Source organism: Poromitra crassiceps (genome assembly GCF_964638095.1).
Source record: "Poromitra crassiceps genome assembly, chromosome: 5".
NCBI lineage: Eukaryota > Metazoa > Chordata > Actinopteri > Beryciformes > Melamphaidae > Poromitra > Poromitra crassiceps.
The window spans coordinates 65,387,116-65,402,705 of record NC_139642.1 but is presented as its reverse complement, the minus strand read 5'-3'; the positions used below and the strand labels follow the sequence as shown (position 1 = coordinate 65,402,705).

Here is a 15,590-nt window from a genome sequence, read left to right as displayed (position 1 = left end):
AAAGCTATACTATATAAACTGCAGTTCCATGGTTTAGAATTTGACTCCTGCTATAAGGGTAATAATAGGCCTTCTTATATAGTACTAAACTAGAACGGACCGCACCGCGGATATATGCCCCCACCAAACACGTGAGCAGTCCCACATGCATGGTCTGTCCAGACTTTGATGTTTGAGCCAAATGTGAAGAAATTTCGTCAGGTGATACTGAGATATATGTACCGAGCTGAAATGGCGTTTGTGAGGTCTCAGTGATCTTGACCTTCGACCCACCAAAATCTAATCAGTTCATCCTTGAGTCCAAATGGACGTTTGAGGCAAATTGGAAGAAATTCCGTTAAGCCGTTCCTCAGATATCGTGTTAACTAACATCGGACGTACGTTACGTACGTACATATAAATACATCAATAAGGAATACAAAGAATCAAAAGGTTAAGACACATGGGATAAAAGCCTCCACCCAAATTCCAACCTGATCCTTGTCCTTGAAGCCATATTGTGGCGGTTAACAGCTCACCATGAACTAGCAGTCCGAGGTGTCAAAAGCGTCTGCCACCTTCGCGCCTCAACCAAGCTATACCCTCAACAAACACACACACGCGCCAATAAAGGAGGCTTCCAACACACACACACCCACACACACACACACACACACACACACACACACACACACACCACACACACACACACACACACACACACACAAAATCTGCTGATTCTCCTATAACTGCACACTATCATCATTACTGCACATATAGTGCAGAGTTGCAGCCAGAGCACTCTGTCATTCTAACACTCCCCCTCACTCAGTGACAGAAATAAGCCCAATGATGATGACGATTTCCCCCGTACGGACAACACACGGCCCCCGCTAGACTCCACCCCCTCCCTCTGTCTCTCACCAGCTCATCAACAGCCCCGCCCCCCTCCGCAGCAGGACCCAGCCCGCCCCCTCCGCAGCAGGGACCCCCTCACCAGATGAGGAGCGAGGGGGAGAGGGACCATCCTGACCCCCACCCATCCCCAAGAGTGTGTGTGTGTGTGTGTGTGTGTGTGTGTGTGTGTGTGTGTGTGTGGGGGGGGGGGGGGGTGTTAAGGGAAAGGGATCCAAATGCAAACAGACAGAGTCGCCTGTCCTCAGATCAGGGGCCCCTTGGCCCTTGGTGGCCCTGGTGCCCCTCTCCCCTTGGCCCTGTGTGTTCACCCTGGGCACCCTTGCCCCACCTCCAGCACACACAGCTGTCAAAGTCCTGACGTCTTAATCAATCCTGGACCCGCGACCCTGTCAGACACGGCAGTAAGATGGATGCAAGAAGGGGACGACCTTTGACCCCTGCCAGGGGAGGAGAATACAACCCCTCTGTGCCCCGTCGCCCTCCCCCCTCATGCGCCCCCCCCCCCCCCCCCCGCCCCCCCCAACTCCCTCTCCCCTCCCCCGGCTTTGCCGTCCACAGTCGGCTTCGCTGCTGCCCCAAACAATGATGGAGGAGAGCCCCATTCATCCTGGGCTGGGAACCAGGGGCCAAGGTGCCCTTGTAACCCTGCACGTACACAAGACAAGCAGAGACACACAAGCCTGCAAGACACACACACAGACACACACACACGCACACACACACATACAGACACGCGAGCACGCACGCACACACACACACAATTAGGCTTGTCTGCGCCCCAGCAAACTTTCGAACAGAAAATTCAAGCCACATGGACGAGTGTGTGTGCGTATGTAGCTGACGCACTCATACACACACTTATTAAACTTATCCATCCTTCTTTTTGACAGCACTATAGAACAAACTGTGTACACAGACACACACACACACACACACACACACACACACACACACACACACACACAGACACAGACACACACACACACACACACACACACACACACACACACACACACACACACACACACACACACACACCTACTCGCTCTACCCCCCGAGGGATGCAGCGATGAACTGATTTCACTATAGAGTCCGTGCAGGATGATGTATTTTTGTAGGCTTACTCAGAAATTGCCGCCATGCTGGTTCTTAAGGGGACAAGGCTATGGGATTTTAGAATAGGGATTTGGGTTAAATGCATGAAATAAGCTCTGTGGCTAACCAAGGTTTATGAGAGTGGAAATTTGTGTTCGGCCAGATAATCTTCACAAGCGTTTTCTGAAAATCACGTTAAAAAAAAAATCATTTGTGTTTCAAAAGTCACTCTATTATTCTAATTTATGCTAAGTTTTCCATTCATAAACAAAAGTTGTCCAACTCATTACCTAAAATCGCCGCTATATTCTCTTTGGACTGAACTCTCTTCTTAAATCGCTCAAATTGGTAAACAACAAAAAAGCTATACACTTTTTTATGTTTGTAAACAGCGATTACGTATTTTGTGGGCGGAGCCGAACTGGTTGTAGAAAGTGACAGGTAGCGTAGCGGTTCAGCTGCCAAGCTTTGCCAGCAACAGACAAGTTATCTTACACAAGCTAACTCTTTCAATGGGGTGAGGTTTCCTGACCTGTAGTCACTGTCAGGATGGGTCTAGGATCCAACTACATGGCCAAAGTTGCACTGCCGGACATCCTCATAATTCCTAGTGGAAAGTCCAGCGTCTATACAAGACGTCTTTTTCCCGTGTTCCGGGGATCTCCCTAGTTTTCCGGCTTCACTTGCTTCCTCAGAGTTTCGGTTACCGCGATGCGTGCGCAACTAACCCTGTGACGTGCACTCCAAATGGGTCTATTTCAACTACACAACTTCACTTCCTGGTTGTCACATACCGCAAATTTAAAGGGACATTACACATTATGGTACGGTGGAATTTAAAGAGACATTATGGTGCTGTGGAAGACTAGGGAAACGCGACAACTCCCTGTTGAAGAGTTAAAAGATCACCCTTTGTTTATTTCAACAACACAACTTCACTTCCTAGTCACAGACGGCAAAACGTAACCAACCCCTAGGGTGTATGGGAAACGTAGTGAACCAATCTACTAACAGTAGGGCAAATGTATTGTAAACACATAAGAACATGGGCGAGATCCGTAGTGTTGTGAAACAAATGAATGAATAATCGTGAAACCGTGATTTGTGCCCCCCTCTCAGACTATAATCGCACCTTCAAAATCTAGAATTGTTGCGTCCCTCAATCCTCCCCCCATTTCAATCCCTTAGTCAACATGTTCATACGGATATTTTACATTAGACTCAAAACAGCCATTTTGTGTCTAAATTGCAGGAAGTAACACAATATAAAAACGCCGTAAATTTCTTATATGGTGTTACTTCCTGCATTTTAGACACAAAATGGCTGCTTTGGGGTGCCATGTGAAATAGGTGTATAGGAGCCTGTGTCTCACTGGGGGAATATTAAGCAGCTCATCAGTGCACTTGAAGACTGACAGTGGCTGCCACCTTTTAACCCTTCAAACACTGGGTCTGACCCCCTCGCCAGCGCCCCCAGGCCGCCATGGAGACTCCTACACGTTGGGTGTCGTCCAGCTTTGATTCTGCAGCGATGTGTTAAAAGGCAGAAACAGCAGTAACGCTTTATGGATGGCTTTTCTATCCAGCGTTTCTGAGTGATTTGTGCCGAGCTGAAAGTGAATGGAATGGATATATATTGGCCTCTAAACTAATGGCGCGCTGTAAACTTAAACAAACCAAGTCAGATGCCGTATAAGATGTGAACTTAATGGATATATTGGCTTGAAATCAATATGGCCTGCTCAAAGGCTGGCAGACGCAGCCACACAAGCATTACTCATATAAAATGGAGGTTTCTTTCCAGAGCCTTTACGGCCCTCTTTGGAGGCTAACAGCTATTTACCTCTGCTGAAATTCAATAGGAGAGATAAGGGAACCTTGCTGCTGTTGGCATCTTGAAGTTGCAGTGCAACGCAAAATTATGACAAAGATCAGTGTTCTCGTTTTAACTTGAAACAGGAGAGGTCACGGCTGTGCGTTTCGCTCGAGAGAGCTACTCCAGAGAAGATTTACCTACGTTATGTGGCTACCTACCCCTCTGGTCTCTGTGGCTACCTACCCCTCTGGTCTCTGGCTACCTACCCCTCTGGTCTCTGTGGCTACCTACCCCTCTGGTCTCTGTGGCTACCTACCCCTCTGGTCTCTGTGGCTACCTACCCCTCTGGTCTCTGTGGCTCAACTACCCCTCTGGTCTCTGTGGCTCAACTACCCCTCTGGTCTCTGGCTACCTACCCCTCTGGTCTCTGGCTACCTACCCCTCTGGTCTCTGGCTACCTACCCCTCTGGTCTCTGTGGCTACCTACCCCTCTGGTCTCTGGCTACCTACCCCTCTGGTCTCTGTGGCTACCTACCCCTCTGGTCTCTGTGGCTACCTACCCCTCTGGTCTCTGTGGCTACCTACCCCTCTGGTCTCTGGCTACCTACCCCTCTGGTCTCTGTGGCTACCTACCCCTCTGGTCTCTGGCTACCTACCCCTCTGGTCTCTGTGGCTCAACTACCCCTCTGGTCTCTGTGGCTACCTACCCCTCTGGTCTCTGTGGCTACCTACCCCTCTGGTCTCTGTGGCTACCTACCCCTCTGGTCTCTGTGGCTACCTACCCCTCTGGTCTCTGTGGCTACATACCCCTCTGGTCTCTGTGGCTACCTACCCCTCTGGTCTCTGTGGCTCAACTACCCCTCTGGTCTCTGTGGCTACCTACCCCTCTGGTCTCTGGCTACCTACCCCTCTGGTCTCTGTGGCTACCTACCCCTCTGGTCTCTGTGGCTACCTACCCCTCTGGTCTCTGTGGCTACCTACGCCTCTGGTCTCTGTGGCTCAACTACCCCTCTGGTCTCTGTGGCTACCTACCCCTCTGGTCTCTGTGGCTACCTACCCCTCTGGTCTCTGTGGCTACCTACCCCTCTGGTCTCTGTGGCTACCTACCCCTCTGGTCTCTGTGGCTACCTACCCCTCTGGTCTCTGTGGCTACATACCCCTCTGGTCTCTGTGGCTACCTACCCCTCTGGTCTCTGTGGCTACCTACCCTTCTGGTCTCTGTGGCTCAACTACCCCTCTGGTCTCTGTGGCTACCTACCCCTCTGGTCTCTGTGGCTACCTACCCCTCTGGTCTCTGTGGCTACATACCCCTCTGGTCTCTGTGGCTACCTACCCCTCTGGTCTCTGTGGCTACCTACCCCTCTGGTCTCTGTGGCTACCTACCCCTCTGGTCTCTGTGGCTACATACCCCTCTGGTCTCTGTGGCTACCTACCCCTCTGGTCTCTGTGGCTACATACCCCTCTGGTCTCTGTGGCTACCTACCCCTCTGGTCTCTGTGGCTACATACCCCTCTGGTCTCTGTGGCTACCTACCCCTCTGGTCTCTGTGGCTACCTACCCCTCTGGTCTCTGTGGCTACCTACCCCTCTGGTCTCTGTGGCTACCTACCCCTCTGGTCTCTTTCTCTCAACTCTCCATCTCTCTCTGCTGCTTTGAAGCCCACCCTGGGGAGGGAAACCTGGCCTGAGCCATCTAAAACCCCAGCAACAGGGGAGATGGGCAGGATTCCAAGGAAATTCTTACTGCCGAAACGTTACCCCTTTACACACACAACACACACACACACACACACACACACACACACACACACACACACACACACACACACACACACACACACACACACACACACACACACACACACAGAGCCATCTGTGACCACTTGCACCCCTGTGCCTCCCCACCTCCAAAGCACCAGCGCTAACCCTAAATCACCAGACCTGTTTGTCATGCAATTAGTCCTCCGAGATAAAGGCTCCCCCCGTAAATTAAGAGAGGTGGAGTGGTCCGTCCCCCTGTTAATCACCCGTGCCCAGCCTCTGACCCCACGCTGGAGCAGCCCACTGCTTTCTGTGTGTTGGGGCGGGGGTGGGGTGGTTGGGGGGGTACCAATAAACCTGCCTGGCAGAATTGCCACCCGCCTTGTCTCGCCAGTTGACAAGCCTCACCTCAGCTCGGCACGAGGCATCATCTACACAAAACAGCTGCTGTGTGCAACACATTGTTTGAGACATGCAAATTAAAAGCTGGCGTCAAGTCTATGAAAAACCCCAGGCACCCTCACCACCACCAGGCACCATCACCACCACCAGGCACCATCACCACCACCAGGCACCATCACCACCACCAGGCACCATCTGAGGTAAAGAGCTTTGGCCCGAAATCTGTGAGAGCATAAAACGTGGACGGGCCTGTGTTGGCAGGTTGTTGCTCTGATGTTTGATGTGTGTTCCAAGGCTATTTCTCCAGCTCATTATTATGCTGACAGTTATATCATGCTCGTGATTTCTCCAGCTCATTAGTATGCTGACAGTTATATCATGCTCGTGATTTGAAAAGAGCAGGCAACAGCAGGCACCTCGACAGAGTCGACACTGACCTGAAAAGCTCGTCAAACAGCGGCGCTGAGGAGAGACTACAATAAACAGCCAAAATGGCCTTCTTTCCCCCTCCCACCCCTACCAAATAGTGCCATTTCAACTCCATCTCACCGCTGTGTATTTTCTGACTTCTCCCCCATACCTGCCTGGAATGATAAACCCTCTCTCTCTCTCTCTCTCTCTCTCTCTCTCTCTCTCCCCGCTAAAGCCGTCTATCTCGCTTTCCCAGCTTTCAGCCCCGTTGGGAATAAGTGAAAGGGCTGCTGGGTTTGGGGGCGGGGTGGAGGGGGGTTGGGGGGGCGGGGGCAATAAGGGAAACAGGGAGACACTGCGAAGCAGTTTGAGCTCTACCCTCCTCGCGGTGTCGCCAGTCCCCTCGGGACACATCCCGTTGCAGGACACCTCCCGGCGGACCCGCTAATTACTCCATTTACAATCATCATGGCCGCCATCAGCCCAGAGCCAGATAGCAGCAAGAAGAGACGCGCTGAGGAGCAGGGAGGACGGGCTCATCATGGCCTCCATCACCCGGCCAGATAGCAGCAAGAAGGGACGCACAGAGAGAGAGAAAATAAGCAGTGAGAGGAGTGAGAGGTGGGTGAATAGGGGGAGGAGGGAGAGGAGGACAAAGAGAAAGAGAGAGAGAAACACGGGGGAGAGAGACAAAGGGGCAAAGTGAGGAGAGGGGGGTGATAAAGAGGTATAGTATTAAAAGTATGAAAAGACGGCGTTGGAAGGGAGAGAGTGATATATGAATAGAGGCGGTTCAATGCCCCCCCCTCCCAAAAAAGAACCACACACAGAACAAACGTCAGTTCTTTACCTTGGCATTCCGCATTGCGCTCCTCGTATCCCGGGTTGCACAGGCAGTTCCCGATGGGAACCAGCCACTCTCCGTCCGCCCCGCAGTACATCTTGGGCACCTCCTTCTCCTCCGAGTTATCCACGCACGAGCCGCGCACCTCCACCAGCGAGGAGGTGTCGGCGCCGGTGATGGTGTCCGGAAACTGGGCCAAGTTCCGCACCGCCAAGGGGCACTTCTTGTAGAAGACGCGGACGGAGACGAGCGCGATGCACGCGCCCACGTCCTGGAAGGCCAAGTAGAAGCCCTTGCGGGTCAGGGCGCCCACGTCGCGCACCTCCGTGTTCAGCTTCATGATGCGGTCGCCGATGTCCACCTGGGTGAAGCTCTCGTCGGCGGCCACCGTGTCGATCTTGCCGAACTGATTCTCGCGGATGTAGCGCTCTTTGTCGTTGTTGGACTCGTAGTAGTACAGGTTAAACGTTTCCTTGCAGGTCCCCATGACGCCCGGCAGGCTGTTGCAGTCTCGCAGGGTGAACTTGATCTCGATGTAGACGCGCTGGGCGCCGCCGCGCGGGATCCAGTCGGTGCGGAGCCAGTTGTTCTGGTTGGGCTCCATGACGTTGCACACCTGGTACGTCCGGATGGGAATGTTCTTCTCGTCCATAATGCTCACTTCCTCCCACTGGAGACGGGACAAGAGAGAGAGAGATGTTATGGCCTGCATTTATAGAGTTCATCCAAAGCACTTCACAATGACTAGGCACATTCAACCATTCATGCACACATTCATACACCGATGGCGGCAAGCTACCACACGCAGGGTGCTGGCACAGCCATCGGGAGCCATTTGGCGTTCAGTATCTTGCGCCAAGGACACTTCGACATGCGGATTGGAGGAAGCGGGGATCGAACCACCGACCTCATTTTGTCCAAAGCAATTAGTGGACAAACCCGCTCTACGTCCTGAGCCTCCTGTCAGAAGTTATTGAGGCCGTTCTGGAGTTTGGATTCTTATTTTATTCTCTTATTTTTTCAGTCTGCAAACCAAACAATAAATTTAGTCTCTGCTCCTCAGACTTATGAAAACATATCGCTAACTCTTGTCACATGGAGCCCTGACACGTGACCTATTTTGAGTTTGTCCCAAAACCATAGTTTACGACATTCAATTCATTTCACGAGCGTTAGGAAAATGCTATAAAAGAGTTTGGGGATTTTTTTCTTTGAACAAGACCACCAGATAAATATCAGAATCATCTGCTATGATAAAAAAGGGCTATGATCAAATAAATATCACACATAACAGTGATCCAATGCGTGAGAAGAACGAGACTTTAAAGAAAAATGCACGAGAGGAAGATTAGTCAATATTTCTATAGTCAATATGTCTCGGCAGACCAATTAATTGATGGCTAAACTTAGTGCATATTTTATGAATGGTGCCTAATAGCCTTGTTAAGGCCTAATATAGAACCATAAAGAGATGAATATTCATGGCTTCTCTTCAACTGTGAGAAAAGGGAAATGTGTAATTAAGTTCTCTGCTTCAGTAAAGAAGACTACTGTTCAATTACTTGGGGGGGGGGGGCTGTATTGACGACTCCCACACACACACACACACACACACACACACACCCACACACACACGCACACACAACACACACACACACACACACACACACACGCACACGCACACGCACACACACACACACACACACACACACACACACACACACACACACACACACACACACACACACACACACACACACATATGGGAGAAGAAGAAAAACAAGGAATGGAAGAAAAACAGGGATTAGGAATGTAAAGAGTGAAGGTCTGTAAAATCAATGCTAATGATCTAATGTGGGCCTGCTTTCCATCTGCATGCATGGGACACGTTTTCCACCGCCGCACATGTTAACGGCTGCTGTTATGAACTCACAGCAGAGAGAGAGAGGCTGACACGGACCCCCCCTCCATCCCCCCCACACTCCATCCCCCCACACACACCCCACACCCCCCCCCTCCATCCCCCCCACACTCCATCCCCCCACACACCCCCCACACACCCCCCGAGGTTGTGAATGTTTGTTTAACTTATGATAAAGTTCCCCTCTCGACAAGAGCGCCGCTGAGCAAACACGAGCAGCGTCTTGAGAGGCTCAGAGCGGACCTTTTTCTACAACCTCTTTTAAATCAGAGTGTGTGATTGAGATGGGCTGTAAACAAGAGCTGCAGCAGCCTTGGCTCTGTCGTATCTGCTCGGCCCGTTCAGTGAAAAACCAGCGCACAGAGTAATAATGACACAGGGAAGATATGGGTTAGATATGAGTTAGACTGCCAGCTTTGATTTGAGGCCTTATCGTAAACAATCTGGGTTTAAAGCCGTAACGGTATTCCCCCCCCCCCCCCCCCCCCGAGTACGGCAGATAACACTAAGCATAGCTGCAGCTGTATGATTTCAGACGGTGCCTATCGCCCCTATGATTTCAGACATTACCTATCGCTCCCTATGATTTCAGACATTACCTATCGCCCCTATGATTTCAGACATTACCTATCGCTCCCTACGATTTCAGACATCACCTATCGCTCCCTATGATTTCAGACATTACCTATCGCTCCCTATGATTTCAGACATTACCTATCGCTCCCTATGATTTCAGACATGACCTATCGCTCCATATGATTTCAGACAACGCCTATCGCTCCCTATGATTTCAGACATTACCTATCGCTCCCTATGATTTCAGACATTACCGATCGCCCCCTATGATTTCACACATTACCTATCGCTCCCTATGATTTCAGACATTACCTATCGCTCCCTATGATTTCAGACATTACCTATCGCTCCCTATGATTTCACACAGTGCCTATCGCTCCCTATGATTTCAGACATTACCTATCACTCCCTATGATTTCAGACATTACCTATCGCTCCCTATGATTTAACACATTACCTATCGCTCCCTATGATTTCAGACATTACCTATCGCTCCCTATGATTTCAGACATTACCTATCGCTCCCTATGATTTCACACAGTGCCTATCGCTCCCTATGATTTCAGACATTACCTATCGCTCCCTATGATTTCACACAGTGCCTATCGCTCCGTTCCACTCTGCTTTCTCGCCCCCCTCCCCCTCCCACCCCTCCTTTTATTGTGGAAATCCAGCAGCCCTGAGATAAGACCTCACCTTTCCCCCGATAGCAGGGAGGAGGGAGAATGGGGCCAATTGGTGGTAATGAGAGGCTGAATGCAGCCTTGCCGGTGCTGCCAGGACCCCGTCAATCACTTGTTTGTGATCAAATGGCTGAGGGGACGACCTGAGCGCGGCACCGGCCCAAGTGCACTGAACAAACCCCAGCGACAAAGCCCCACAGCACCAAGTGCACCGAACAAACCCCAGCGACAAAGCCCCACAGCAGCTGCATGAGGTGATGGAGTCCCCGGGTGCTCTGGGGAGTCTGGGTTCATTTTTATGGGTTGTTACTAATTTGTGTTAATTTGTCACCAAACCTTACAGGCCCCCGCTTTTTATTGGTCGTTCAGTGTGATAAATGATTGCCGGCAACATTTTGCTCCTGAATGCTCTCGTGATGATGTGATATTTTTAGATAATGGCTTCCGAAACATTTCTGGCCATTTTTCATCCATCCTCTCCCCGGATTTAAAAAAAACGATTAAATTAGGTCTATAGGTTAAATGAAGGCAAGTGCATTACCCAACTGACGTCCATGGCATGGCTGTGGCCCCCGGGGGCCCTACCTAGCACCCCCCCCCCTGCCCCCCCCAACCCGTTACCCCTCTCTTATCAGAGCCACTATATTATCCCAATTAGACGGAGGGATGGTGCATTCTGTGTCTATCGCTTTATAGCCTGATCCAAGCTGAAACCCACTGCCCTTTCTCTTCATTCATCCAGTCCAGTGGGCCCTTTCTCTGCTGCCAAGTCCCTCTCTCTCTCTCTCTCTCTCTATCTCTCTCTCTCTCTTTCTCTCTCCCTCCCTCCCTCTCCCTCTCTCTCTCTCTCTCTTTTTCTCTCTCTCTCCCTATCCCTCTCTCTCTCTCTTTCTTTCTCCCTCTCTTTCTCTCTCCCTCCCTCCCTCCCTCCCTCTCCCTCTCCTCGACTCAATGGGGGAAAGGGATATAAAGTTTCTCCACAAAGAGCGATTCAATCCAGCGTCTATTCAGGAAACCTGATGCCCGCTGCAGTATCGGCCCTGCATCTGACCATTACAGCCGAGTGGTTAGAGAGAGGGAGAGAGAGAGAGAGAGGAGGGAGAGAGAGAGAGAGAGAGAGAGGGGGGGTGGGGGGTTGCCTATAGACCAATGGTTCTCAAGTGGGGTGCAGGCCAGCGATGGCCCCCAGGGGTTCTGGAAGAGGGTGTCGATCCAACAAAATTAGGAAGACTGTAGTTTAATTTCACCATAATTTAGTTAACTACAATTCATCCCAAATAGAGAATGTGTATGAATTATTGTTCTAATCACTAACCTAAACCTATTCTATCCCTACCTAGTACAGACAGTTACAATTTAATACTAAATCATCAACAACAAAAGTGCCCAGTTTGGATCATTTGGAGTAAATCTTAAACACAGGAGCCTTCAGGGCCGAATGTGTATAGCCTATATTTGGGGGTCTTTTATGAGCCGCTGCTTATAGGGAATAATATCGTATTATTTGATACTCCATGGGAGACCATGCTTCCTAATAAGGGCGTACTTTCTAAAAAATTAATAAATAAAAATAAGAAACAGGCTACTTACCCCTCCTTCTGTGGGGTTTGCGACCCAGCCCAGCTCCCCCTGTACAGATCTGGAGTCCAGTAACGTGACTGGAAAACAAGAGTGGGAGAAGTGAGCAGTCCCACTCTGTCCATATAAACAATAGCATTGGCAAAATATATTCCACTTTCGTCTGACACACTGAAGATGAAATGTGATTTGTATAAAATAACCTGAATGCATGTAATTAAATTGATGGAGGTGGTTTATCATCAGGCAGGGAAATAGGCCTTTTTGTGGTATGTAAATGTTCTCTGCATGCTAGGCTACAGAGATAATAGCAGAGACAGTAATCAGTTAAGTGAGTGTTAAAAATGATAACAAACGCAGAAAACATTTCTTATGCGCAATTGCCTTTGCATCACAGGGGTCATTTTCTGCAGTTTGTTTGATTGCTGGCAACTTAAAGGCAAAACGGTTTTCTGCAAATGGCAATTGCATCCTCTGTTCCGTTATTATATTGTCATGCGACTTCTCACTTGCTCAGAAGGTTCTATTTTAATCGAAACCAATTAGCGAGCCGTCTGATGAACTTGGTCCAAAGAGAAAGAAAATGAATGTTAAATTCCCTGGCTGACAGGCTGACTGACTTGAGAACATTTCAATTTTTTCAGCAAGAAAAAACAAATTAACCTCATGACGCATTCGGGATTAATATGCTGAGCGATTGTTTGAAGAAGTATGTTTGAAGTAGGCTATAGGCCTACACCAATTTATATTTCATTGGAGGCTGTTTTGAATTGATGTGTTAATTGGTCTAAATTAATAAACTCGCTAGCAGGTCCACATGAAAAATTGGAAAAATAGCCAGTGTGTTACAATTAAACTGGACTCATGTGTTGTGACAAACTGCCCTGCTTTACCAAGCATGACAGATATGGAGTCCAACAGATTTTGGAGATGGTTTTTCAAGCAAAATAAAGTATCCTAACCTGATTCATTAATGTCTATAATAGGTAGGCTATAGGCCTAGGTGAGATTTGGAAACTGGACGCTTGAGCCCCGGGACGCCGATAGCCTATTCCAATCTCGAAACATGCCGATTTATTTCCTATTGAGGTCGACACGCCATCATACATTCAAAATCCTTTCCTTTTTCAGCCGAAGTGCATACAGATAGGCTAACTGAAGACACTTTCGCCGTACAGCCTAATCGGCGTACTACTGATAGCCTACGATTACGTATTAACTTTTAGAATTGGTTTGCCTGTCATTCCCACATCACCTTCCACCAAAACACACAGTGTGACCAGTGATCAAAGTTGAAATTGCATTTCAAATAAAGAGCTGCTTGGTGAATTGAATGTCTGCCGAATTTTCGAGTGGCTCCGACGGGTTCGTAAAAGGTCTTCAGTCATGTTCTACGATGAATGTCCGAGGAGCAAGGCAACATTATTGCCAGATTTTTTTTGAACGGAGCTTTGGCATGACCTTCTCTCCATACCAGGAGAAAACACGGCACGAATCGGGGCCACAAGTAGCCTGGGCTATTCCTGCTCCCGTGCAGGCTCTCAGCAGCTGGCAGGATCCGAGCAAGACCAAAACAGTCGATGCACATTCAGACAGCCACTTCTGATTCCAGTTTCGTGCAGAGAAAGCCCCGCAAAAGTCGCTGCGTAAAAGGTGACCGCGGTGTTTTTGTCAGTGGCTCCGCTCCACGCACCAGAGACTGGAGGGGCACACGGGAGTGGAAGCTCCGCGGCGCACACGCACACACGGCTCGGGGATGAAGAAGTCAAAAGTCCGCCGCAGTTATTTCCCCCCTCATCAACCTTACCTTCATTTGGGGGGTATATCCGTGCCGGGGAAACAAATGTAGAAATCCCAAGCAGAAAAGAGGTGGCCGTAAACAAAATCCCTGCCATGAGTGCCATTTGTGTTGTTGCCCCGTTTTTCTCTCCTCTTTTCTTTCGTTGCTCGTGTAGGTCCTTCTCTCTCCCTCTCTCTCTCCCTCTCGCTCCCTCTCTCTCTTTCCCAGTGGAATATGGGTTTGAAGCGGACAGTGGAGAGAGAGACGCACCGAGCGCACACAGCCAGGAGGCGGGTCTACTCTGTGCGCTCTGACCAGAGCTCTGACGCGCCCCCCCCCCCAATCCATAGGAAACGCAGTGGACGGGGAAAGAGGGGGGCAAATAATCATTAACTACCCCCGGCCCCACCTATACCAAACCCATCATTTGCGAATGGCCACTATTATAGTCCGAGGATTGTGTGAGGTACCATTTCTCCCTGGCATTTTTTGCACGTTGTGTCATACTAACTGTAGCTACAAATAGCCTTACAGAACAAGCAATGTAAAAGTAGTCTACTCAACGGCTATCGCAAGACAAATCGAGTCACCGATTGATGTGACTAGACTAAACAGCGGGGGGAAATGTCCCATTAGTCAACAGTGACAACGAATGGGAAGTCTGTGTGTGTGTATTGCACTTCCACTGCGCCGCTTACATTTCCATGTGTTTGGAAGGGAGACAACGACCGCGATCAGTGCCCTTCATTTTAAACGGGGGAAAAGTCTCCTAACCTGTTTATATTATGAGCAATATTGGATGCGTCAGTCAGTTTCTGTACTGTGTCTCTCTCACCAGTCACACTGTTGTGTGCTGCTGATCCTGCATGTAGTCTGGCTCCAGTCAAGCGCAGCGCTGTCCAAGGTGAACCGCATCGGACCAAGGTCGCCACCTAGCGGAAATATTGACGCCTGTTCTGCCTCCAAAATTGGATTATGGAACAAGTATGAGCATGACCCCCTTTAAACATGACATGCTACTGCACTTTGTGAAATTGACAGTCCTTGTTTTGTGACCGATACCGAGGCTGTATTGGATTATATTGTCACTTGCTATTATTCTAATATTATCAAGACTTTATTGGAATTCATGAGAAATGTGCAATCAAAATATCAACTCCATCCATCACTGCAGAGTTAAGTAGGCCTGGGGCTGCGATCGAGGCTTGAAAGGTGAAGAGATGCCTAGCTAGGAATTGATGTAGAAGTGACATTAATTCCCCGGTTTTGAGCCCAAACAAAGGGGGCATTGTTCTGGTCAGAGAGAGTCCAGCTGTGTCCAGGTTTTAGGTTTTGCCTCGGGTGCTCTCGCTTCTTTCATGGCCCTCCTACACAGGTCTTCTATTGCTCCCAGGGGGATGCGGCCATCATGGCAGCAGGCCAGCGACCCTCAATGAGCTGCAGAGGAGGTTGTCACTGCGTGGGCAGGCCAGGGCGTTCTGCATCGCCACACACGCCATCATGATGAGTCCACATCCACAACCTGCTCCACCTTTAGACGCTCTCCAGGCTGCTGTATGAGAGGCTACACGGCATGGAGAATTGATCTATTTTAGGCCCTGTATAGGTTGAGTGGCCCTAGAGCAGTGGTTCTCAAAGTGGGGTCCGGGAACCCCTAGGGGTCCTTGAGGGGGTTCCAGGGGGTCCCCAAAAGGGGAATCATTAATTTTCACTATTATCCCAAGTAACACAACGGCAAGAACGTATGACTATTTTGGGATTAACTAACCCATCTTAGGTATCAAGATGGGTTGGTATTCATATACCATAAATACATCAAACTAACCC

The 15,590-nt window shown here is 49.6% G+C and overlaps 1 protein-coding gene across 1 annotated transcript in view; it reads right to left on the bottom strand.

Moving 5' to 3' along the window:
- Positions 1-13,911, bottom strand: part of LOC310777248 (ephrin type-A receptor 4-like) — an 88,927-nt gene extending 75,016 nt beyond the window's left edge. The window contains 3 exon segments of the mRNA XM_083637552.1: positions 7,232-7,895; positions 11,996-12,063; positions 13,791-13,911. Coding sequence (XP_083493678.1) covers positions 7,232-7,895; positions 11,996-12,063; positions 13,791-13,887 — 829 coding nt within the window. The 5' untranslated portion in view covers positions 13,888-13,911.
- Positions 13,912-15,590: the final 1,679 nt, after the last annotated feature.